This window comes from Dermacentor andersoni, chromosome 3 (genome assembly GCF_023375885.2).
Source record: "Dermacentor andersoni chromosome 3, qqDerAnde1_hic_scaffold, whole genome shotgun sequence".
NCBI classification, from domain to species: Eukaryota; Metazoa; Arthropoda; class Arachnida; order Ixodida; family Ixodidae; genus Dermacentor; species Dermacentor andersoni.
This window is the reverse complement of record NC_092816.1, coordinates 121,313,358-121,337,476: the sequence shown is the minus strand read 5'-3', so window position 1 is coordinate 121,337,476 and position 24,119 is coordinate 121,313,358. Positions and strand designations below refer to the sequence as shown.

Here is a 24,119-nt window from a genome sequence, read left to right as displayed (position 1 = left end):
AATCACAGGAAAAAACGCACCAACCAGGAAACATTTGATCCGAAGTAACTAAAAAAATTTGACTGGCTCAGCTATTGTTGACATCTACGTAATGTGAAGCGTCGCACGGGCCCTTGCAGCCCGAGACGAGTTTTGTTTTTCTGTTGCGTGGCGTTTTAAGAGGGCGATGGGAAACCAAAATGAAATCAAGCTGATGTGTGATGCCGGATGCCACCAAACCAAAACGTGATGCCCACATCGTGTCACCTGCAGCAGGGAACGGCGGCTGATTCGGATTATCGCCTACTAAATGTGTGCAGTACGCTACCAATGGCACTACACACCACGCGCTATAAAATAGATTTGGTGCTATAAATAGAAATTGGCTGCCGGCTGCTGCCTCGATTCCTAACTCCATCGTTTTCACAGACAGTTTTCGCTGTCATCAAGCGAGATATGTTCCTATTGACCTGTGCACACTTGACACTGTGCTGGTTAATTTAGTTAAAACACATTAATGGGCTAGTTGGTTTGAATACATGATAGAATGTGTAAGCGCGACTGAACAAGGACATAGAAAGAAACAGACACACAAAGACAGCGCTGTCTTTGTTTCTGTCTCTGTGTGTCTGTTTCTTTCTATGTCGTCATTGAGTCACGCTTACACATTCTATGATTGTTAATTTAGTTAGTAAGCGAATGTTTACAAGTTTATACGGCCGATATAACTACTATCCTTACTTCGTACAGCTATCTGCTAATTTTCTATTGCAATCAGTGCCTCGCCCTTCAGGCGGAACTGCGAATTTTTTTCCCTCTAAAACGCTTCGTAGACTGTGCTTTACAACTTCCAGTTTATAAACAAAATTCTTTATTTCAACCAAGATATTTGTCCAAGACAAATTTGACCAAGATTGCCTTGGTTTAATTCGAGGAGTGCTCATCACGTTTGCCATCTCTGAAGTAGAAACAGATAAACATGCAAATGCAAGCTAGCCTATGTGAAGACTATCGTACTAATGCTGGTACGTGCAAAAATGTGCCCCACATCTTGTTTACTGCACACACATCAGACCCTGCTCACTGTTATGGCTGTCATGAAAGAGAATCAAGAAGATATGCCGTAGCTAGATTTACTTGTACATCTGTTTTTGCATACTCGTTTCTTACTACCCCGCAAGCGTGAACAGCATGGCAAGATGTCAAACCGAGGCTCAGCAATACCAGTTTTATTAATACGAAAGCATTATATGCCCCATGAGGCAGAAAATCCGACGTGATCAAGCGATGGTACCAAAAATGGCCACTGCCACAAAGAGTAAAAACACGTCAGAAATGCTCAGATTGACATTACATTTTTTTAGAGAGTTTCTTGTAAATAAAGTAAATTAATGCTTTAAAATGAAAATTTGGTAAATTTCTATTTGGGTGGGAATCGAACCCGGGCCTCCGGGTTCATGTTTATGAGTCCAGTCTTCAACTGCTACATCTGAGACCTCGCACAGCTAGCTTCTGTATGGATATTTATGCTCACGTTTTGTTTGTGCAATATGCAGTGTTGCTCATTATTCAAACCTGTATCAGCTCGTAGCATACTGCATATCTTTGCCAGAGCATTCCTTTCTTGATAAAGAAGCTCGTTACTTACTACAGCAAATAAGATTTTAGACACCATGGGTGCCAGAAAAATTTATTTCACAGCCTAGATGTGCAACTCAAAACAAAGTGGCGTGTGCATCTGCGCACATTTAACTGCACCACAGCTGCTTGGGCTTTGTTTTATTGCGCTGGCAATTATACAGACACCCCAGGCACATTTCTGCTGTCGCCATCAAGTTCTGTATTAAAGTCAAATGGCAATAAAATTGTCGCCATGCGGTGTATGCTGTATGTGCAAGTGAAAGCATGCAATGGTGAGCCGGCGATCACCGTTCAATCTTGCGCACACACAACAAAGGAAAGCGGGGAGAAAGTGCAGCACCTTTTGTCGCGCGCAAGGCTTTGGGGTGATGGTAGGGAGGAGGGGCGCATTCTACTCCAGGTGACCCGGGTGGCCGCACGCACCTGGCCGTGCTGCTGCATCTTGAAAGCCATCTGTGACGGGTACAGAGTCTGCACCGCACTGTGTTCTCGCCGCTGAGTTTGCATTGAAGCGAGAGGCACCACGAAATTCAATTTGCTCGCTCCTCCTGCCGTGCTCCCTCAATACACCATTTTGACAGCGAGTTTCCGCGGTCGTCGAGCGAGATGTGTGCATGTTTACATGTACGTGCATGACACCATGTTTGTTAATTTAGTTTGTATGCCTACGCTTACTTCGTATAGCTATCCACTAATTTGCTGTCACAATTGGGGCATTGCCTTTCGGGTGGAACTGCTACTTTTTTTGTTTATTTCTTCATTTTATTTTTCTTAATGGTATATTTATTTTGATGCTGGTGTTTCTATCATCAACTGCAGGAAACCTGAGCCAGGTGGAAACCAGCCAGCTGAAGAGGCACGCCAGCATTTTGGACAGACTGGAACAGTGGCAGGCTTCTTACAAAGAGCTCACCCAAGACAAAACAGTAAGGGAAGCTTCCATGTACTGGGCTGGCTCTCTTGCCACCACAATGAGATGAGCTTGCATCCATGATTCATGGCTGTCCCTGTAGAAAGGTCAATGCACTCTGTGTATCTACAGAGATTGGGTTTTTACTCTGATACTTTTCACATTTCGCTGGCCCCATATACAGTTGGGCACAGTGGAGTTGCACTTACGGGTTGACTTGAGAGGCCCTTTTGTAGATACTACCAGTTGTTGCGCACCTGCATTTCGTTCAAATTTTTTTTTTTTTATGAACTTGAGTTTCCAAGAACAGGAAATTTGGCTAGCTCTGTTACAGGCTATAGACATGACATACGGTAATGTAATGAGATGAGGCACATGAAGGCAATATGCAGGCAGGAACATTACATTTGCAGCAAAACTTTTGTGAAGGAGAATGAACAGTTATAATGTGCAGAAAGAGCGTAAATGATAAACACAAGCCAATATTTAAAAAAAGAAAAAGAAATTGGAATTTGTGTCTTGGCAGTGACATTATATCCTGCTATGTCAGAGTGTGTGCCATGCAATACCAACAACAATCGAACATCTTCCTGCTAAACATCCATTTAGTAGGGCACCATTCCGTGAAAAATGAGTTTGTGTCACTAATCAGAATGCCAGCAGCATTTGTACTTTGTTATTGTTGATTGGAATTAATTGTGCTTTTGTGTTTTACACTTTTTGATAACCGAAATGCACTGCTGTTCTGAAGATTAATTCCTTGCCTCCCACAAAAATAATTGTTCTGTCAGTGTAACACAGTGAAGATTACATCCAGTTGTCTGTGACACCATTCTAGTAGCCTATAAATTAAAGCTGCATTATTACTATTGCTAAACTATCACTTGTTTTTTGGTGATGTCACAATACTTAACTCCGTGGCAGTTTCGGGTAACTACTGCCGAAGGGTATGATTACTTTAAGGCATAGATGAAGCTAACACAGAAATTATCGTTAAGGACAGGTTACAGAGTGATACCTCTGTGGTTCACTTTGGCATTTGTTTTGTATTAGCCAGGATTTATAGATGGGGTGTTTATTGAACGCCGCTTTTCTTCCAACTGTGACCATTCAAGTGACTTACAAATGCTTGAGGTGACTTATAATGCACTTTGCTAGTGTTGATGTGTAGTGATCAAATGTTTAAACTGAAACATAGTGACTGAAGTATACTGAAGTGGTTTCTTGTAAAGGTCCTTTCACTGTGTGGCCTGGTTCTCATTGCCACAGTACCGCTAACTCGTTTTGCAAAAAAATGGTCATCTACAACCTTTGTCTTTTTTGAGAGGCAGCAATGGTGCTTGTCTTTCCAGATGTCCCTCGATTGTTTTGTTGAGGAGCGGTAAGGTTCGCCTTTCTGTTGCACATTTTCATGGCTTAAAAAGTGCTTCAGTCTTCTTCACAATGGTAACAAATTATTGCCAAGCCATGTCGGCTAGGTAATGTGTGGCTGTGCTACCATCGCCAGAAAGTACAGATGTTGTGGAAGGATGTGGACCAGAAATTACGTTTATTGCTTTGGAGACAGGGTCCAAAATATAGGCACGGCACTCAAAATAAAACGTCTAAGTTGTAGCAAATCTGTTTGACCAGTGTCTCTGATTGACACCAGAAATAGGGGGAAAAAAAACAGTGTTCATTAGTGAAGCAAGGCTCTTAAGATATGAGAGTTGGAGGAATAGATGAGAGACATACCTAGGTGTGAAGGATGGACAAAGAGGAAACAGAAAGGCATGTGTTGAAAAGGGCAAATGGACAGTTTAGCCAAGCATATAAGCCCACCAAGGCTGTGTAGCATATCACTTTCTATATTGAGTTTGATATCTCATAATGCTTATTTACACGCTGGAAATTTAATGCAAAACCTGTGGTAGTGTTTTTGACAAGCTAATTTTAAGCAGTTCCAGTTGTGGATCACTCAGCAAATATACTAATCAATGTATGACTGAAATAAGTGTGTGTGTTAATGTACTCCTAGTGGCTAGAAATAAAGGTAATAAAGTTGTTTTGGTTTTGCATCGTGTGGATTGCTGTTTTGGCATTCTGGAATTAATAGCCCACGTAATTCGCTTGTCATTTAATGATATGGGCTGGAGGCTGGCTGGACACCTACACTAGCTGCCTTTTGTACTCTTTTGAATTATATTGGATCAGTATATATAAACAATCATTTCCATAATGCATGCCACTGACTAATGCTTACAAATAAATCATTTTGGCCACTCTGGGTAATTTATTATGATAAGCTTAGGAATATTTCTTTTTATGCAACACCCACATCGTGGGCTCCTTATGGATATGTTGAATTCTCTAATAGTGGAACAGCCGTGTACTGGACACTTATGGTGGACATTACAGCACACCAACTGTCATTTGCTACTTGGTCATGTACAATTTCCCTAGAGGAAGGATGAAACACAGAAGTCCTGATGACACTGGCAGTTCATCAAGTGACAAATGGGCACTGTGCATCTGTACATTGCCCATTTGTCATATTTCCTATGTGTGTTGCTTGCATTTTTTCCCACGTTGTGTTTCCTCCACTTGATATTTTAATTTCTTTATGTAAGTTTACATAATGGTGTTCTAGCCATAGCAACATAATTTGCACTGTTTGTAATAACAAAGTTTAACAACATCAGCAGATAATTCTCATGCCTTTGTTCACCATACCACATGTCCTTGCACTCAAGTCATTGCAGATGGGGTCAGTACAGCACAGTATTCGTAAGTACAGCGCATGAGTGGCTGCAGTGTTTTAGTGTGCAAGCCAGTGTTGACTAGCTAAAAAAAAGGTGTGGATTAACTGGAAAAAGTCTACTGGCTGGCATTATAGCACGTTGACCACTTCTTTAGTGTGACATGGATACATTTTTGGCCGAGTATCGTTCGAACTTTCTATAGCGTTACACATGCTGTTGGCAGTTAGTTGCAATACAGATATTATGGCTGTCTAAAAACAGTAGTTTGGGACTTTGCTATATGTCCTGTTGCACTGAGTCAGTTACAGACATTGTAATTTTTCTGATGACATGCTAAGCAGCAGTGCCTTGAATCATACCTACCAAGTGTATCAAGCTCTATCTACCCATGGCTCCTGTGGCCTATTGTAGCCACAAAGCAGTTCAGCCTCCAAGAGAAAATAGTCTAGCTCCACTGATCGTCTGTTAAGCTTAATCCTTTGTTAACTGAACTTTATCTGCTGCAGTGGACAAGTGTTTTGCCATGCCTTCTAATGCTGAGCATGAGTATAGTCGCAGGTTCAGTTCTTAAGCGCAATGGGCACACTTCAGTGGTGGCAACATGCAAGAATGCTTGTGTACCTAGTGAGCTTTAAGAGCACATTAACCCTTTCACTGCCAAGTTTCTTTTTGTGACTTCTACACAGCCCCTGCCAGTTCTTTTCGCGTGTTGGTTCACTGGACATTTCCTGCTGCATTTTGCTATGCTTGCTTTTTGTCGCCATTTTCTGCCATTTCAGTATTGGTGAACAGTTCCTAAGTTTATTTGTCTGCCGTAATCCAGACGGACAAACATGCCATGCTGGTCATGGCCACGACTGCCCATCCGATACTCCGTCCCAGCAGTATTTTTTTTCTCTTGTCTCGGTGGATATCTTATGGCACATAGAAACTGGTTCTCTGTCGTCAGTTTCTCCCAATTCATAATTCACATCCGTAAATCTTGTAGTCTCTTAGAAGTTAGGATGGACCTGCTACGTGGCTGCCTGCTGTGACAGAGTGACCGAACATTAAGACACAACTGGTGTGCAATGCCATTTTTTGCACGAGTTGCTTCTGGAGAGGCCAGGAGTGCACTGAAAACATAATAGTACGCGTATGCTCAGGAGTGGCAGGGGTTGTGCGAGGGTGGGTGCCCAAGTCACCTCTGGAGTGGCACCCAAAGGTTAAAAGACGCCAGATAGTCTAAATTAATCCAGAGCCCTTTACTGTGTCCTGCATAGCTGCTCCGTTGCTTTGGGAAGTAAACCGAATAAACCAAATTGGTGTGGGCACTGTTGATGTCTCATTTGCGTAACCTGATGCTTATTGAAGTGAGTTCATTCTGTTCAATGTTTCTGTTAGCCTGCTGACGGCTTGTTCATACCCATGCCTTCTCTTTTTCTCTTATTCCTTCTTTTTTCCTTCTTCCATTTTTCTGGGACCAGCACAAGAAGTACTGCTTCGACCTTCTGAAGGCAGTCACAATCCCTGTGAACGCACTGGCCACTTCGAGCTCGGTAAAGGAAAAGCTCGAGCAGCTGAGCTCCCTGCTGTCGGGCAAGCCCTTCAAGTCTGGGCCTCGCACAGTGTCGACCACGTCGCATCCGCTGGCCCTGCGTTTCTGCCTCGACAGGCTTGCGGAGAAGATTGTGGTGAGTGACTGCGTGTTTGGTGCCTCTCTCTCCGCATTATTAGACTCTCAAAGTTATTGTCAGACCTGCTTGCACTGAATCAAAATGTTTCAAGTGCCCCCTTGTTGCAGAATGGAAATGCCATTCGCAAATTACTCTCAGAAGTATAGGAACATTGATTGGCTGTTTAATTCTCACATTCTAGCACTTTTGTTCGATTGCACTCTGGAAATCAAAACTTGAATGATAACAAGGGGTGTGTGAATACCAAATTGCAGACTTCGAATCAAATGTCTAAACGGATCAAGAAAAAGAAAGAAAGCTAAAGAAAAATGCTAAATACCAAATTTAAATTAGAAAAATTTTCACAAATGTTAACGCTTACAAGTTTTGGGCAAGAGAACAGGTGCTGCTCATGCTCGGGAGCCTCCTAGAATTGCATAATAAGAATATGTAAATAAATATAAAGACATACAGTACGGTCTATTCTTATTAAAGGAAACGACAAATTAGTGAGCCAGCACAGACTACAACTTAGTTCTAGTATATGAAGGTCTGGAAAATTTTATTCTTTATCAATAGGATTTCTGTTGCATATAATCAATAGCTCTTTTTTTTTTCTCTGAAACCAATGAATTGGTGACATTCTGTTGTACTGCATATTAATGAGGTTCTCAGTTTAATAGTAGACCTGAGCTTTGTGGCAATCCTTTAGTTATTGCATAGACTTTTGCTTTCCAGTTTTTATCCAAAATACGGAATGGCTGCCCCAACTTTACGTCAGGTGGGTTATTGCAATGCCAATCTCCGCAAGAGACGAAAGGTCTGCGCTGACATCACGTGACTCTATCATTGTTCCACACGTAGCCGGCGCCGACGGTAAAGAGCAGGCGTGGCTTGCGCCGTTTCATTGTCAGGCATTATTTGCCACCTGATTTGGAAATCTAGCGGGTCACGGCAAGTTCACGCCACGCTCGCCCTCTCTAACCCCCCTGCCCCAATCCTCCTCATTCATCCACGCCGTCCGTGCAAATGCGTGCAACCCGCCATGACACTGTCACGCCCATCCAAAGCTAGCCTTGCGACAGATTGCTCAAAGCTACAAAAAGAGGTTGATCTGCGTCAAGGAACGGCGTCTGGAGCGAGAGGCCACCATACGGTGTGCCTTAAAGATGGCGGCCGTAAACAACTTTGTTGCTCTTCCGTGCATTCGCTTTCGTTTGCGAAGCGGTTTGTCGGCTTTCCGGCGGTCACGCGGCTGCTGCGAAAAGATTTGTGTCGATTCGGCATTAAAACGTAACCTTAGTCGCCGACGCCCGGTGAAGCGGTGCCGATTAAGCCTAATGGCTGAGGCATTGTGTCCGTAGTGGTACAGTGGGCCGCAAGCCATCGCGGAATGCCTACTGCTGTGTTCGTACGGGTGGCTCATTACAGTGATCGGCCCTGCAATCGTGTGGGTTGGATTGATGGCTGTTGAAGCGGCATGAAGTTTGTCGTTGCATATTCAACACGACCCACGAGTCTTATCGCGTGCACACATCGGGGAGCGCTCGCATTGACGCAAAGTCTGCTACCACGTCAGCCGAGGCCCGCGGCGTGCTCGGCGCTCTTTTTGCGCCAAAAACGAAGTGGCGGTATATCGAGCATGAGGGCTTCCTCTTCGAATAGTAGAAAAATCCAATAGTAGATATTCGATTCACGAATCGAATTATTCGCTTGTTCCCTGACCTATTCAGTAATATTCGAGTATTCGCACACCCTTAATGATACTGCTTTGAAGAGACAGACATTAAAGAGAAAGACAGCTCAGAACGTGAATCGAGATAACCCCGTTGGCAGAATTATGCCCCATCGTAGTTTCTAAAATGAGCCATGTTTTTCTCATTAAACATGGATTTATATCTTGTAATTCATCACTAAAGTCGCGAAATATGACCTTTGGTGCTCCACGCGACAAAAACATGAAGCTGCATAAGAGGTCCACCACGTGACCTTCTACTAGTGTACACTGTCTCTGGTCTTTCTATTAGTATTGAAATGCAGTATACTTTTTATTGTTATTTGTTTTTACTGACTTACAATGTGCAGATAAACCTTCGTTTGTAGTGAGCAGAAAAGTGGCGCTGCCTTCGCCTTCATTTTCGATGAGTTGGCTTCACTCTTCTATAGAAAAAACCATGATGACAGGAGCTAGCCAACCATGACGTAGGCGTGTACTTGGGGGAAAACGCGTTACAAATATAAGAAATGTCTGTACAACTACGTAACCTTATTGCACCAGCTTTTTATGTTCAAAAGTGGTTGAAAAAATCAAAATGTACGTGGTTAACCACAGTTACACTGACTCCTGTATAAGCAGAACGATGGGCAGCTTTCACAATTTGCGAGGCACGCTATCGATATCGCTCTCACTTCTGAGCATTGCTGGATAAGGGGCTCTTACTTTTTTCGAGGCTGCTCAAATCGACAAATTCTGCTTACTAAATATCCACGTGCTTTTGGAAGTAACTGCTGCAGGTGTAAACACTAGTGAGGGTAAGCTTTGCGTAGCACCATAAAAAAACTAGGTCCTTAAAAATCGGTTGTTGGTCCCTTTAACATATAAAATACTCTACCACTGTGCCATCTGCAGATAATATTGGTGTTTATTCATTTTGGTTGGGCATTCACCAGCAATGGCCATAAGGCAAGTGTCTCGTCCACACAGCCCATGGGCCAACTGAATGAACATTGAAGTAAACCTGACCAAAATATAATGGCAACCTTACATGTCGGAGCCCATCTGGCTTCTCCATCACGGGTGAAATTGCAAAAGATGCAGTAGCGCTTATAGGCATTCCACTGTTGCTCGTGACGTATTGCCAAGTGTTGGAGCCGCCAGTTCCAACACTCTCCATTGCAGGCGGTTGCACAGGCAAACACCCTCTGCTAGGGGCGTGCACCTTTTCATTTGATCTATCAGCTGCGCCACTAAGCTGCAGGTTATTATAAAGGAGCTATGTTCTTATTCTTTTGCTTGGCATTTTCAACAGGATATTTCTACTGTTCACTATTGGTGCATTCAACTGTAGAGCGTAGCTTGCACATGAAGCACCTGCCAATCGATGCTTCTGTTGCGACCTTCCGGTAATATGTTTGCATTGACGAAATAAAGTTATGTTTGTGTCTCCTATTGTGTCAAGACCAGTTTGTTCAGCTGTAGTGACATTCCAATTGTCGAGTTGTATCTCGTAGTACATTCGATCCTCGTTATGACAAAGTTGAAGGGGAAGCGAAAATTACTTCGTTATAGCGACCGGTGCCCTTTACTGCAGTATATGTCCAATGGTGTGCGCAACCTTGAACATGCAAAGAAGATTACGACTCCACGGCCCGCCGAACCGTTACGCAGCCGAGCATGTATTGAAATTTTAATCAAACAACAGCAAAGGACTCTCCGGTGTGTGTAACACGCAGCATTTTAGCACATGACGTGACAGGCTTTGATAGACTTCTTCTGCTCCAGTATGACGTTCTTTCGCTTCCGCTTTCCACTTGTCCATATTGTCACGAAACAGCGACACAGTCGTAGGGATCAGCTAGTACACTACTATGCAAACAAAGCCTATCGTGTTCGAGCCACACGTGGCACACAACACGGCGCGCTGACTACCTTCATGACTGTCGGTGATGGTTTCACTTTTGCAAGATTTCACAAACCTGTTGAAGTATACGGCCGACAGAACTTGGCACAGCGCCAGAAACACTGTCGGCCATGTATGCGGACGTGTTCAGCCCGTGAAAGCGAAACTGTTTGATCCGCCACTCTCTCGTGGCCCTGCAGCTGTCGTGGCTCCACTGTGATGGGACCTTCTTTCGCGCGTTTTCCCCACCATTATGCACATGCATGAATTGCATGAGAGACATGTGGGTTCATTTGCTCCTCAAAATCTGTCTTTCCCTAGGTACTATCATACAAGGGAGGAGGGCATGCTATGCACTGTTCGTCCCTAGCCTAACTGCACTACATGGCAGCAGATAAGCGCTTTGGAATAAGTCAGCTCTCCATTCGGTTTTCTCGGCACATCAGCATGTGTTCTGCTTGTGACTGCGGCGTCCTGTGTTTGAATGCCATGTTTCAATTTTTTTTTTACTTTTGTCCTTTTGTTATGTTTCTGCATTATTATATTATTTCCCCCTTTCACTTCTACAGTGCCTGTTCCTTTCTTTTTCCTATGTTTCGCCTCTATGGTTGACATGTAGGGTTTCGCCACCGTGCCTGACCCCATGCCAAGGGGAGCAAAGTGACCTGGCGCAAAGCGCAGGAAAGGGAGCTTAGGTAGATGCTGCTTTAGCAGCCGCAGACCAATGGATAATAGCATGTAGTTATTGCGAATTTGTTTAGTGTTAGATATTCAGTGGCACATTATACTGAAGCGTTTGTTCATGGCTGGGTGGTGCATGCACAGAGCTTGCCCATGCGGCATGTACTCCTTCGATCGCCGGAGGCTGTGCCACTGGCTGAGCACTGAAGGTACAATGCAAAGCAACAAACCTTATGTTAGTGCACCCCAGTGGCATGCGCCAACCACTGACGACAAAAGATTGATGCTTTGCCATTGAACATTCTGTCGGCCACTATGATCCTGTTCGGATGGACATTCAGGCAACGAAGCAAAGTGCGTCGTCCTCCTTGTTATTTACGCAAAGGCACATTTAGAGGTGCTACAGAGGCAAGGTTTCGTAGCAAAAAGGCCCCCACATTTTTCTCTGGGGACTTTTTTGGTCAGGCAAGTGCGATCTCATCAACTTATATATAATTACAGATAAAGAAGTATCTGTAAACGTTTGCTCTTGTCAGCGCTGTGGGAGTGCACCAGCTTGGGGTTTCACACAATCTCGGAGGTCACGCCTAGCTGTGTGGAGAGTGAGCGAGAGAACTGGTGGCACTGCTTTTTATAACGCTACACGCAAGCATCATCATCTATATGTGGTGCAGCGTAGCTAGACTTTGCCTCCGAGATGGCAAACTCGCAGAGTGTGCCTAGCTTCACCAGCTACGTACACTATAGCCATGTGCCACAGTGAGAGAGGTACGATAAGATAAGAGAGAAGTGCTACTTGTGCGCATGTAGCAGTGGCGGTGACAAAGAAAACTGTTGCTCAATGGCATTTTCGACGCAGGAATTTCGAACTGCCGTGCCAAATGAGCATTTAAGCCGGTGGAAAGTAATGTGCTCGGTGTGCAACAGTCAGTATTTGTGGTTTTGGAGATTGATTCTAGTTCCTTATGTCCATTGTCAGAACAATTTTACTTCATTAAAACGAGGTTATACATACACGGAGCACTATGGGGGTTTCGAGGGGAATTGCATTTTCTTTGTTATATTCATTATTTCGTTACATCCTATCTCGTTATATCAAGGTTCTAGGGCTTTGATAATTAGCACAGTGCAGCTTGGTGAGGAACACCAATTGAGTGCACTAACTGGGATGAGCGGTGACCAAGCCGTGCGGACAAGATGTGATAGAAATGTTGCTACTTAGACTTGTTGGTGATCCACACAAGTACTAAACGTAGCGTATTGCAGACGAGGGAAACATATGAGTCACAGGACTCATTTGGCCAAGCGTGTTCCATCACGTCTTCATTCATTCTTCTCCACAACACAGTTTGTTTACTGCTTGTACGATGTGATAGCGCCACTCTCAGATGCAACCGTTTGGTGTATCATCCCATGAAAATTTTCTGCTAGTTCATTGAAGTGCTGCAGTTTTTATCTAAACCAAAGACCTTGGCAACGAAAATTTTGTTCCTTTTCCATTCAAATGCTTGCCATCATCAGCCTCCTCTTGGGCCTGGTCAATGCATGCCTTTTAACAGTGCATGTGTCAGTGCTGCTTTAGTGATGATACATACCAATGGTCCTCGAGGACCTCCCATTTCTCCTAAGAGCAGGGCTAGCTTTGGGTGCACATTTGCATTCTCTGACTGTCGATGCTTCGTGTTGCTGCATCTGTCCCAGCTGCAAGGTGAAGAGCAGATCCTGTCCAACGAAGACACTGCCTTTCCTGTGGCAGCGTTAGCTGTGGGCCTCTGGTGTCGCTTCCCTGACCTGGGCGACCTTCTGCTCGGACACTTCTACATGCGCTGCCCTGCTCTGGTGCCCATCTTCTTTAGCCGCAGCGTAGCTGCCTCCAAGAGTGAATACCTTAGGTCAGTGCACATCTCTGTATCGACAAATACCGTTGCAGTAGATGGGTGGTTGACAAGCCCTGGAAATGTGGCACGAAGTGGGAAGTTGGCGTTAAAAACCAGCTGCAACGAAATTTAACTTTTGCTAAATCGCTATAAATGTATAGCGTATACTATCAAAGTAATCTTTGCAAAGCCACAGGGTTGGTAATGGTATAATTTTCTCATTAGCAGCCTTCAAATAGTGCCTAAGCAGATGACGCAAGCAACTGGTGATGAGCAGTAGTGACGCAGATATGGCGAAATTCCCAGAACCGTACACAACTGCTCATCTCTCATTTGCACCTAGGTGCCCAGGCTCATCACTCACTTAACATTTGCAAGTTGATGGGCGTCTCTCTCGGCATGCTTTTATAGGTTCTCTGTGGTGCGTTCTCATTGCATACGTGATTTTAGCTGTTGCAAGAATGCCGACGCGTTGTGTGGCTGTTGGGTGCTAGAACATTTACTCGAACAAGAGTGGTGGCTGTGAAATGTTGTGCAGAGGAAGGAAGTACGCGTCTTTCCTGTCCCAGCTTTCAGGGCGCAAACGTGCACCGCACCGCAGCAGAAAAGTGCGATGCAGACCAGCCGATGTGCACAAGGCATGTAAACTGCACTTTACGAATTTGCACGTCTGTCGAGCAGTCACTTACCCGTGCAAGATCTGCTTGCCAAATGCGTTCTGGGGATGACTATAAGTGCTATGGTCACCAACATTCAACAACTTACCTTCTCTTTTCGTGGGCTGCGATGACACACGAGAAACGAAGGTAAGTTTTTGGGTGTTGGCAACAGAAGCAAAAAACGTACGCAACAGAAGCACTGCAATCGGGGTATAAAGTACAGCACTGTGTGCAGATTTGTCTTTATGACTGAGCTAAAGAGAGCTGAGAATGAAGTACTAGTCCTAAGTATTGTTGAAGATAACTGCCCCTATTTCCTGTTACTTTAGTACCACTTTTCTTGTATAAGTGTCACTCTTGAGCTCCCAATGAACAGTAAACATAGTTGCTAGTGAGAAGGCAACTAATGCTTCATTACTACTACTAGGGTAGTTCCTTGATAATAGAAATGTACATTCATGTTCTAGAGGTTCATGTGTATGTCGCTAAGTAATATGGCATCTTTCTTTTAATGTGCTATGCAGATGCGAGTACTGGGCTATGCCTGTAGCACCACATTCGAACATCTCTGCAACAAAACAAAAATTGGGTAGCTGTAGTGGGGCACATCAAAATTCTTGTGCCTGCTGCAGACAGTGTATGGGCACTGCGGTACAAAATTCACATAACCAAGTACACAAACTATATTTATTCCTGCATTAGATAGCTTACATTTGTAATTTATGTTACAGCTATTGTTTTTTCTACAATCTAATTTTTCAATCATGCTCACTCCCTATTAGGCCTGCTTGTTTTGCAGATGTTTGGACACTAGGGTAATGAAATGACTCCCTTATAGGTGACGCCAAAGACTGCCGTGCAGCACTCAAGCCTGCCACACTCGCAAATGGTTGGGGCTCATGCGCTTGCCTCAGTCTCCTGCCCTTGCGCTCCCTATGTAGATGGAGACATACTGCTCTGGTCACAGGCATTGGAAATTCCTCTGTCTTGCTGCCCGAGTCTCTTCACGCCATTTCTAGACCATATGTGTCGAATGCAGGACCAAGCAAGCGTGAAATGTCTGCAACGTATTGCACACTCGTAGGCATATAACTCCTCATGAGCACCTGTGTGGGTATGATAAAATTTACTTGCTATAGTATAATGAGATCTCTGAAGTGCAGCCATTCCTGCTCGAATGAGCAAACGTACTGCTAAGCTATTCCTCTCTGAACGCCAAGCGAGAGGCTAAATTTAGCTCCGATGGCAGCACGCACAGTGCGAAAACAGTGCCATCTGTGCTTGTGACACATGCACGATCGAGTAATGACTTAGTTCCACTACACAATGATATTGAAGTAAGGCGTGTGGGTAGTACGGTTGAAAAGGTATAAGCGATAATGCTATAACGTGTTTTCGTCACATGCAGTCTTTGGCAAGCAACCCCCGCCCCCTCTGGCCAATTTGAAGGTGTTTTAGGTCAAAAAGAATATTAAGACACTGATTTTTGTCAGTTTTTCGACCGATGTCCTTGAATGCAGGTTGTGTGGCTACAAGTGCACTGAAAGCAGCCTGGAGTCAGAGAGCCAATTTCTGAGGCGCATTACGGGTCTTGTGCGCCTGTACGCCGCCCTGCTGCAAACGCCACTTCCCCCCTGGCATAAGCCTGCCAATGGCGACAGGTCCCGTCAGCCGCCAGGGTCAGAGCGTGGCTGGCAGTGGATGGCACTGTGCCTGAACACTCCAATCGAGGACCCCGACTTTGCAGCCACGCTGATCTGCACTTTCTTAGAAGTAGCCGGCTGGGCGCTGGTGCGAGACTACGGCCGCCAGTTCCGCAAGGTCCTGCACACGCTCTGTAAGGACTACTTTCCGCGCCTCAAGCAGCTCGTGAAGACGTCGAGTGGGCCCATTTCACGACTGGAAGGGCTGCTGCAGCAGGTGCTTCGCAAGGGACACTTGGCTCAGCCCGAGGCAAGCCTTGGTGCCAGGGTTTGGAACTGAGACGAAGCTGTTGAGCATGTGTTTCCAAAGGCTACACGAAGACACCTGCAGAGTGACCTCGACAGACAGGATCCTGCTTCGTCCCCAGGTCCACCTCTTTTCTCAATTGTCATCTCATTGAGGCACGACAGCGACAAGACGCTCATGCCAAGCTACTTGCTCTCTGTCATTACAGAGGTGAATTTGTAGTGATGGTGGAAAAGAGGATGTCGGATGGCAATGACCAACTATATGTGTAGAGTGACCACTGCTTCCACACGAATGAGCTTGCTTATGGTTGGTACTGTAAGCATGCACCTTTCACCTCAGAGTAGTTGATACAAGCAGCACCTTGACACAATTGCCGGTGAATGTGACAAGTATGCACATTCCATGTGTGCATCACGAGTTGGATATCCTGCAGGCATCAGTGAAGTCCTTCGGTGGCTTCAGTGTACATTACCTGAAGACTCGGCACGAGACTATATTTTTAACTGCTATGGTTAGAACTAACACTGAAGGGAAGGCAGCCTTGGACAGACATGTTGCTTGTGGTGATGAAGTATTACTAGCACTACTAAGGTGATGTCCTCAATTCTCATCTAAAGTATAGTTCAGCAGAGTGAGCTGAATGTAAAAAATCAGACTACTGATTACAATTTTTAAAGGCTGTAGGTGTTGCAAAAAATGCTTCTAGCACTTCCAATGCAGCCACCAGGCCTTTTCTTGTAGGCCTGGGTAACACACTTGCTTTTTGTGGGTAGTTTTTTATGGGTTTTATAAGTGCTCACTGGAACTTTTTTTCATTGTTCACATATAGTGCTGAAATGTGCCTTTTATGTTATAAATTGTACAATGTAATTGTGAATGGCAATGTTATTTTCAACTTAAGTGCAGAGTGGACATTGTTGGTCATTTACTGCCGTGGCAGTACAAGCCAAATAGCATTCATGCATTGACATTGTGTGCGACAAGCTAGGCAGGTGGACGTCGTGAATACAAATGGCTGTGATAGATTATTAGCCAAGTTTTTCTGCCGAATGACATGATGTGGCAATACAGGTTTTATGTTTTTACACTCGTTAACCAAATGCATCGCAGACACAAATTCGATTCAGGACATATTCAAGACAATGAGAAAAATCATTAAACTTTTCTTATTTAGGCCACATCCCAGAATATGCATAGGTGCTGATCATGTGCTTATTCCTGTTTTGTCCGACTTGTAGGTAGTGCAGTGAGGCACGCTAATAAAATTACATCTTTGATGCAAAGAAGTGAATTAGAGCTGACATTGCATATGGTTGCATTTGAAAGCCTTTGCCTCGGTGGTTCCTGGATTTTCTGCATTCCTGCCAAGTGAAGTATAAGTGTAGCCTCACAATGGCTGCACTGTCTGTTAAAGGGACACTAAAGGCAAATATTAAATTAAGCTGAAGTGATAGATTACTGCTTGAGAATCTCTACGGCGTCAATGTTATCGCGAACAGGCCCTTAATAATCGAGAAACTGAGGTAAATGGAGGACATGATTAGAGACTCCCCCGGGACATTCAAGCACTTGCTTGATAACCAAAGCTCTCCTCAATTGAATTCTGTGACTAGTACTCAACCACTTATTGCAAAAAAAAAAAAACTAAACATCATTGTATTGTATCATAAAACGAAATAAAATGCTAGTTGACCAGTTCTGTTTCATTTTTTAAAAAAAGGAACTAATTGAAATTATCCTTGACGACATAGCGACCTAAAGGTTTCGTTTTCGCTTGACTTCACGCCACCCACGCTTTCGCGTTTCCCTAGTTTTGTTATCGCATAGTGCTGCGCTGGTTTTTCTGGCTCGCGAAACTTGAACAAACTGCAAGCAGCAGAGAATTCAACTTCCGCGGGATGCCCGAACGGTCTACGCCACTTGATCAAAAAGCAGCGGCAGCGGCGAATCCACCGCTCTGTCTTGGCTTGGTGCCGCCGTCTGTCGGGCGCCAATTTAGTCACCAGGGGCAGCAAAGGGTGGTGATGGCGTATGCAACGTCACCACTCCCCTGGCTGGGAGGCGGGAGATATTATTTTAGAAAAAGGTATCTGGACCCTTCAGGTACAATTTCCTCGTAAACCCAGTCCTTTCGTGGCACGAAACAAGCATTGCGAGGTTTCTGGAATGCTATTTAAACAGTCCACATCAACTTATTATTTGCCTTTAGTGTCCCTTTAATCAGAACAAAGTGTGAAGTGGTGTTAGACTGACATTTGGGTCACTTGGTATGGATGCACTTAGGGTTGAAAAAGTGGGACAAGTGAGGACAAAGAAAGACAGCTAGTACTGCTTCCACCCTCTGTCTTGTATTATCAAATGTTCGGGATGTAGTTTGCTTTCTTCATCCTCGTTTGTTGCACTTCCTAACTCTTAACAGTGTGAACTGGACCAGTAGTCGCGCACTGATAAGTGGGCGTACCAAGACCACACCTGGCATCAATGCATCACAAATGAGGCTGTGTGTTTTTGCTCATTGGATGCATTGATTTCCGAGTTTGCTGCTCAGCATAGGCATTTATAGTAATGCTGACATCGCCGATGCAATTGACACAGAGCACACTTTTGTTGTTTGATTTTGTCGATTTGCTTCATGATCACCTCCACCGCTGCTGAACACAGGGTCGAGAAAGAAGTGCACGTCTTGTCATAATTTGTGAAAAAATTCTTATATTGCACTGTTTTGTATGCTCGAGCACGTCACTGTGAAATTAGCGTTTTGTGCTATTCCGCCTGCCATCAACGTGCAACGTTTACCTTGTTATTATCACTTGCTTGTACAGGGCCATCCATTACAAAATAAAGATGAAATAGAAATGTTTTAGCAATAAAGGTTTAGAAAAACATAAAAGTAAAGATGAACGCCAGAGGTCTCCCCTGTATGTCAATTGCTGGATTTTGCAACAAAGGACAAACAGGTGACAAATGAATAACAATGTGATGTTATTCTTATAGTTGTGATACAGGGAAGTTTCTCCTGCAAAAGCTTGTTGCACCTGTGGGCTCAAATAAAGGTCCCTCGTGTCTCTTGGAGACATGGATTCATCCAGCTCTGAACTCGTTTACTACAAAAAATGGTTGCCTCCCCAATTTCTCTGCAAGACTCCAATCCTGTGCAAACCTCCTCACTTGTATGCAATGTGGTGCTTGTTAAAAGAATCCCTGGTGGTCGAAAATAATCGGGAGTTCCCCACTATGTGCCTCATAATCACATCGTGGTTTTGCCTCATAAAACTCCTGAATTGGGATGATGGTGGCACACTGACACTTCAGTTACTGACACAAGGATGGTGAACAGCTATAAAATGAATGCTGAGAACGGCTGTTGCACTAAAAACCGAGTTGCAAACGATTGCTGCCTTGTGCAAGAGCTCTGATGCATAGACCTATTGTCAGGTGCCTCCATAATGTAAAGGACAGATGTATGTAGCAAACTCTATTTCATGGTTTTGACTGCTTTTGCAGTAAAGCTACCGCAGTCAATCGCCAGCCAGGAAGAGTAGTGCGGGGACAAGCAGGTGGGCACAAAAGCACTGAATTCACTTGCTTGTCGCCATCTATCACTGCGCACCTGCTGTGGTGGCTATGGCGTTGCTCAAGATAAACCCGATGGTGCGGGATCGAATCCCATCCGTGGCAACCACGTTTCGATGGGAGTTAAATGCAAAAACGCCCAAGTACCGTGCACATTAAAGAACCTCGCATAGTAAAAATTTATAGGGAGGCTCCTTGCTGCGGCGTGCCTCATAATCCAATCGTGTCTTTGGCACGTAACACCCCAGATTTAAAAAAAAATCTGTCGCTGCGTTTAAATATTCCGAAGTCTTACGAACAAGGCTGAACATCTGCATCTCTAATCCTATGTAGGAAGCAAACGGCTGTGCACACGAAGTGTGTGTGCGTGCGAAATTGTACTTGTCATCTTTCTAAATAAGTCTGGCCCATTGAAAAATCGTTACTGTATATATATATACATATATATATATATATATATATATATATATATATATATATATATATATAAAGAGAGAGTCAACGTCCGATTTTTGGGATTCCCGCTAATACGTCCGAATCGGGCAGTCCAAAAATATCAATGCATGCCTTTTACTGCTCCCAAGGGCTCAAATCGTCACAGGCACGTCGGAAATAGCTCTAAACGCCTGCCAGTACACTTATTGGGCGTATCGATACTCGCACTGTGACGGGAGACGGCGGGCGCACTGTGCACGCGTACACGCTAAGAAAAATTTACACCCTTTGAGTCGTACCTTGCCACACAACAATAAACGTCATCTGTCTTGTCCGCATTTCCTTTCTCTAACGCTGCGAGCCCGGTACTTGCCAGTAACGAACAGCATGCGCGTTATCAGCATGGCATAGCATTACTGACAGGAAAGTAGCGGGCGTGGCGTTTTCAAGGAAGGAAACGCAAGCAAGGCAGATGACGATTATTGTTGTGTGGCAGATATACACCGGAAAAGGTGGAAACTTTTTTAGAGAGTATGCAATTATGGAATGCATACTGTGTCCGTAACAATTACCCCTTCTCTTGTTGTGCTTCACCACATAACACTACTGCATTGAGGCGAAGATGACTTGGGAACCTGCATTATGCAACGCGTCGTGCTTCCGGCCTTCGAAGTCATTGGCGAGTATTACAAAGGCGGAGTCGGCGCCATTGCTGACAGCGGCGAATTCTTTCAATAAAAAACACGGCACCGAACAGCAAGAAGCTTGGTAGCGAACGTCGAAGTAGATCTGCGTGCGAGAGCGCCTGTTCGAGGCAGCGAGATAATAAAATTGGCGGCGGTGGTGGCCTCGATAACGGCGTTTCGGACCTGCGGTCATGGCAAAAAGTCCACAAACTCGCACGGCGAAGAATTTTGCGTCCGAAATTTCAGACGTTCTTTTACATTGACTCAATGGGGTACGTGGCGGCAAAATTATCGGGCATGTCCGGAAAATCGGTCGTTGACATTAATGTATACCGGTTAATTCAACCCCGGTTAATTCGATACCAATATTTCGTCACGCCGGATAATCCAAACGACCAGTCAGCACGCATATGCGCTTGTCCGCTATGGTGACCAACAGCGACCCCTTTGGTGGCCGCGTCTGTTTTGCTGGAGTTTAGGGGACAGCAAATGGATTGACCATACTTCATCTCCCGTCGAAAACGTCTATTTTCGATGTGCCGTACCGATGGTGCGGGATTTTCGCTCGCTTTCACGTAGCATGTGCCACGCCGGTGGTTGGTAGTTGCGCAGTGGAATGAGAGATGGCGAGAGTGTTCCGCTGCGAGCGCCATCTAATGGCGTGATAATGGGCGCAAAAGGAACCGGCTTTCTTTAGCTTGGGAGTAGGCGGCCGTCGGCACGCTTCACGGGGTCCCGTCCCGCGAAAGGCTTTGGTGCGGGGCACCGGGATGGACGAACACCATCGTACGAAAGCACCACCGCTCGCGTGACTTCACGCGAACGATTAGGCGTTGGTGTTCGACATAGGGCGAACATATTCGCTCGATATCCTGTCGCGGTGAATTGGACACACAAAGTGCCAAGGAAATGTCGAGCACAGCTAGGTGGCACCAAGTAGGATATGCAAACACACATTTATCACCTTGTTTGCTACAAAAGGACGTTCAATTGTTGCAGCAAACTGGGTCACTCACTGCCAGCACTAGGAGATGACTTGTACGGTGTTGCCATATGTCCAGCTTAACATTGGTGCTCGAGCACTCATTGTCCTTTCACCTTATTCCTCGCAAACCCCCATGGTCCACCACCTGGGCCTGTTAGGCCACATGGCTGAACAGGTACACTCTCTGCTATCTAACATAAGGACCTCACCCGACATCCTAGGCTTTTCCACCTAGCTTAACAATCTGGTCATCGGAAAGGCTTCTGCTTGTAGTTTCTAGCAATTTCCGGACAGTTTGTCCATGCGATAGCCTGTTTGGCCCCGTTATTCCCAACTCAGTACAGTCGAATCTCGTTAATTCAAACACGCTTAATTCGCACTTTTGGTTTATTCGGAGTGACGCCGCGGTCCCGTAAAAGTTGTGTGTATTCCAAGGGGCGAAAACGCCCGGTAATTCGAACGCGCAAACATTTGCGACGGTTAATTCGAACATACTGCGCTCTGACAATGCTCTCAGCAGCGCGCCAAATAACGCGGCAGCGCCTCCGACCAGCATTTCTTTGACCATGCCTTTAGAAAAACAGCTTAGGAGAGACCCCTCAACACCGCGCGCGAAGAAAAAAAAAACGTGACGGAAATTTGTGCGCAGGCGTGTGCAGACATGTATCACCGATTATTCTGTTAGTGACAAGTGCCTTGTACCACCAATTTTCCGGGCCCCCAATTTTTCGGACATGTCCGACAATTAGGACACCTTCGCGGCACCGCCGCGTGTACCCCATAGATGGGACCGTCTGAAATTTCAGACGTAAAAAAAAACTTCGCCATCCGATTTTCCGCAATCTTTGCCATGACCGCAGGTCCGAAACGGAATTAATCGAAGCCACCAACACCGCCATTTTGATTGTCGCACCGCCTCGAGCCGGCGCACGCAGATCCGCTGGCGGCCGTAGCCACACCGCGGCGACGCTAGGCCTAGCTACCTTTACGTTTGCTACCAAGCGTCTTGCTCTTCGGCGGCGCGCTTTCCATTCAATTCGCCGCTGTTACCAATGGCTCCGGAGCGCGGAAAGCATAACGCTTTGCATAATGCCGGTTCCCGAAAGTTAGCTTCACCCCAATATAGAAATGTTATGCGGTGAAGCATACCAAAAATTTCGAAGGGGCGATTGTCAATGTTTTTTAATTATACGCGCGCGCACCCACCGTCTCTTATCACAATACGAGCACTGTACGCCTAAGAACTGAATGTAATTTGCAAATACCTGCGAATAAATCTTGTGGAACTTCGCACTTATGTGTTAGCTCAATGCACACATGCCACTGCAAGTAATTCCTCCATTCAATTAGCTTCTTTAATTCGAGCTTGTTTTTAATTTGAACCAATTTTCGGGCCTCTAAGAATTCGAATTATCGAGATTCGACTGTATTTTACCTTTAGTGACTGCATATCATTGTATGAAGACTGGGTACGTGGGTAGGCTGTGCTTGGAACAACGCTTATTTCTGCCGACTGTCAGTCTATTTGCCAGCACAAAAACATAAGATACTCGTCAAATAGCGAACACCGTATGGTGCATTGACCTTGGCAGAGCACCTTGTGTAGCACCGGTTTGAAGTTACTAGTTGTGCAGCAAGCAATTGTGATGCAGGATGTTGCATTTAGGGAATTTGTACTACCAACAAATGCCCTAAATGTCCCCTGTAAATAGCAATGCGCAAGCTCCAATTTCTAAATGTACTTGACTGAATTGATGTGGCACATATGCCATTATTTTTTTGCATTCCCCATACCTGCCAACCTGGAGATTTGGACATTGCAAATCTATCGCAGCGAGGGGGGTCCGATGACAAAAAATAAAACAGGTGCTCCTCGCGCGTCACGTGGCTCGCTTCCCCAGAATCCTTGGTGAGAACTTCCAATTTTTTTGCTTGAGGTCCCGAATGGGCTCCTTTCCTCTTTAGCGAGAGTTCATCACCGTCGGTGCTTTTTCCCCCGAGGCCTGCAGCAGTCTTGTGAAGATGTGTAGCAGACTTTGGGGTCAGTGCAGGGTTCTTGGGAATTTGTGAGGAAGTCTTCAGAATTTGGTACGACTCCGAAAACAAGCTCTGCATGTTGCACTACTTTGTTTCAGATAAAAAAAGCTGAGTAGTGGTTTCCACTGGTCGAGCAGCCTCTTCGCTTTCCCAACGACAGCCAACGTGTCAGCGAATGCTTCAACAACTTTCTGACTTCGGTGTCATGCATTTTTTGGAGCTCTTTAAATCAATCTTTCCGTTTCAAACTTTTCTCTAGGCGAAAAAAAAAAATTATTTTAGCCAAAGCCTCGTCAACCTTTACAGGAAGACATGAAGCTCCTTTTTGGGCGGCCAAGTTGATGAGATGGCATGGGCAACCAACCCCTATCAAACCTGCTTGAGCCTCTCTCAATAGAGTAGAAACACTTTTTCTTGCCGATCATGGCAATGGCATTGTCTGAACACATAGCCAGCAGGTTTCCAACAAGCAAATTCCGAGACTTCATCTCGTCCAGATCCAGATTTGCAGTCTTATGACCCGTCGCTTCTCCTTGAATTGTCCCGAGCCAAAGAAAGCGGCTTTCAACTCTACTCGTTTCTTTAACGAAATATGTCGCAACAATAGGGTAAAGCTGCATATCCCTATTGTTACTGCCATCCACAGCGATCGAAAATACTTGCTCCTTTAAGGCATCCAGCAAAAGA

At 45.0% G+C, this 24,119-nt stretch overlaps 1 protein-coding gene across 1 annotated transcript in view; it reads left to right on the top strand.

The window, feature by feature from the left end:
* Window positions 1–18,804, top strand: part of Gle1 (Gle1 RNA export mediator) — a 30,783-nt gene extending 11,979 nt beyond the window's left edge. Inside the window, exons 8-11 of the mRNA XM_050185581.3 lie at window positions 2,440–2,546; window positions 6,738–6,944; window positions 12,929–13,119; window positions 15,284–18,804. Of these exons, the coding sequence (XP_050041538.1) occupies window positions 2,440–2,546; window positions 6,738–6,944; window positions 12,929–13,119; window positions 15,284–15,746 (968 nt within the window). The 3' untranslated portion in view covers window positions 15,747–18,804. The remainder of the gene's footprint in view (window positions 1–2,439; window positions 2,547–6,737; window positions 6,945–12,928; window positions 13,120–15,283) is intronic.
* Window positions 18,805–24,119: the final 5,315 nt, after the last annotated feature.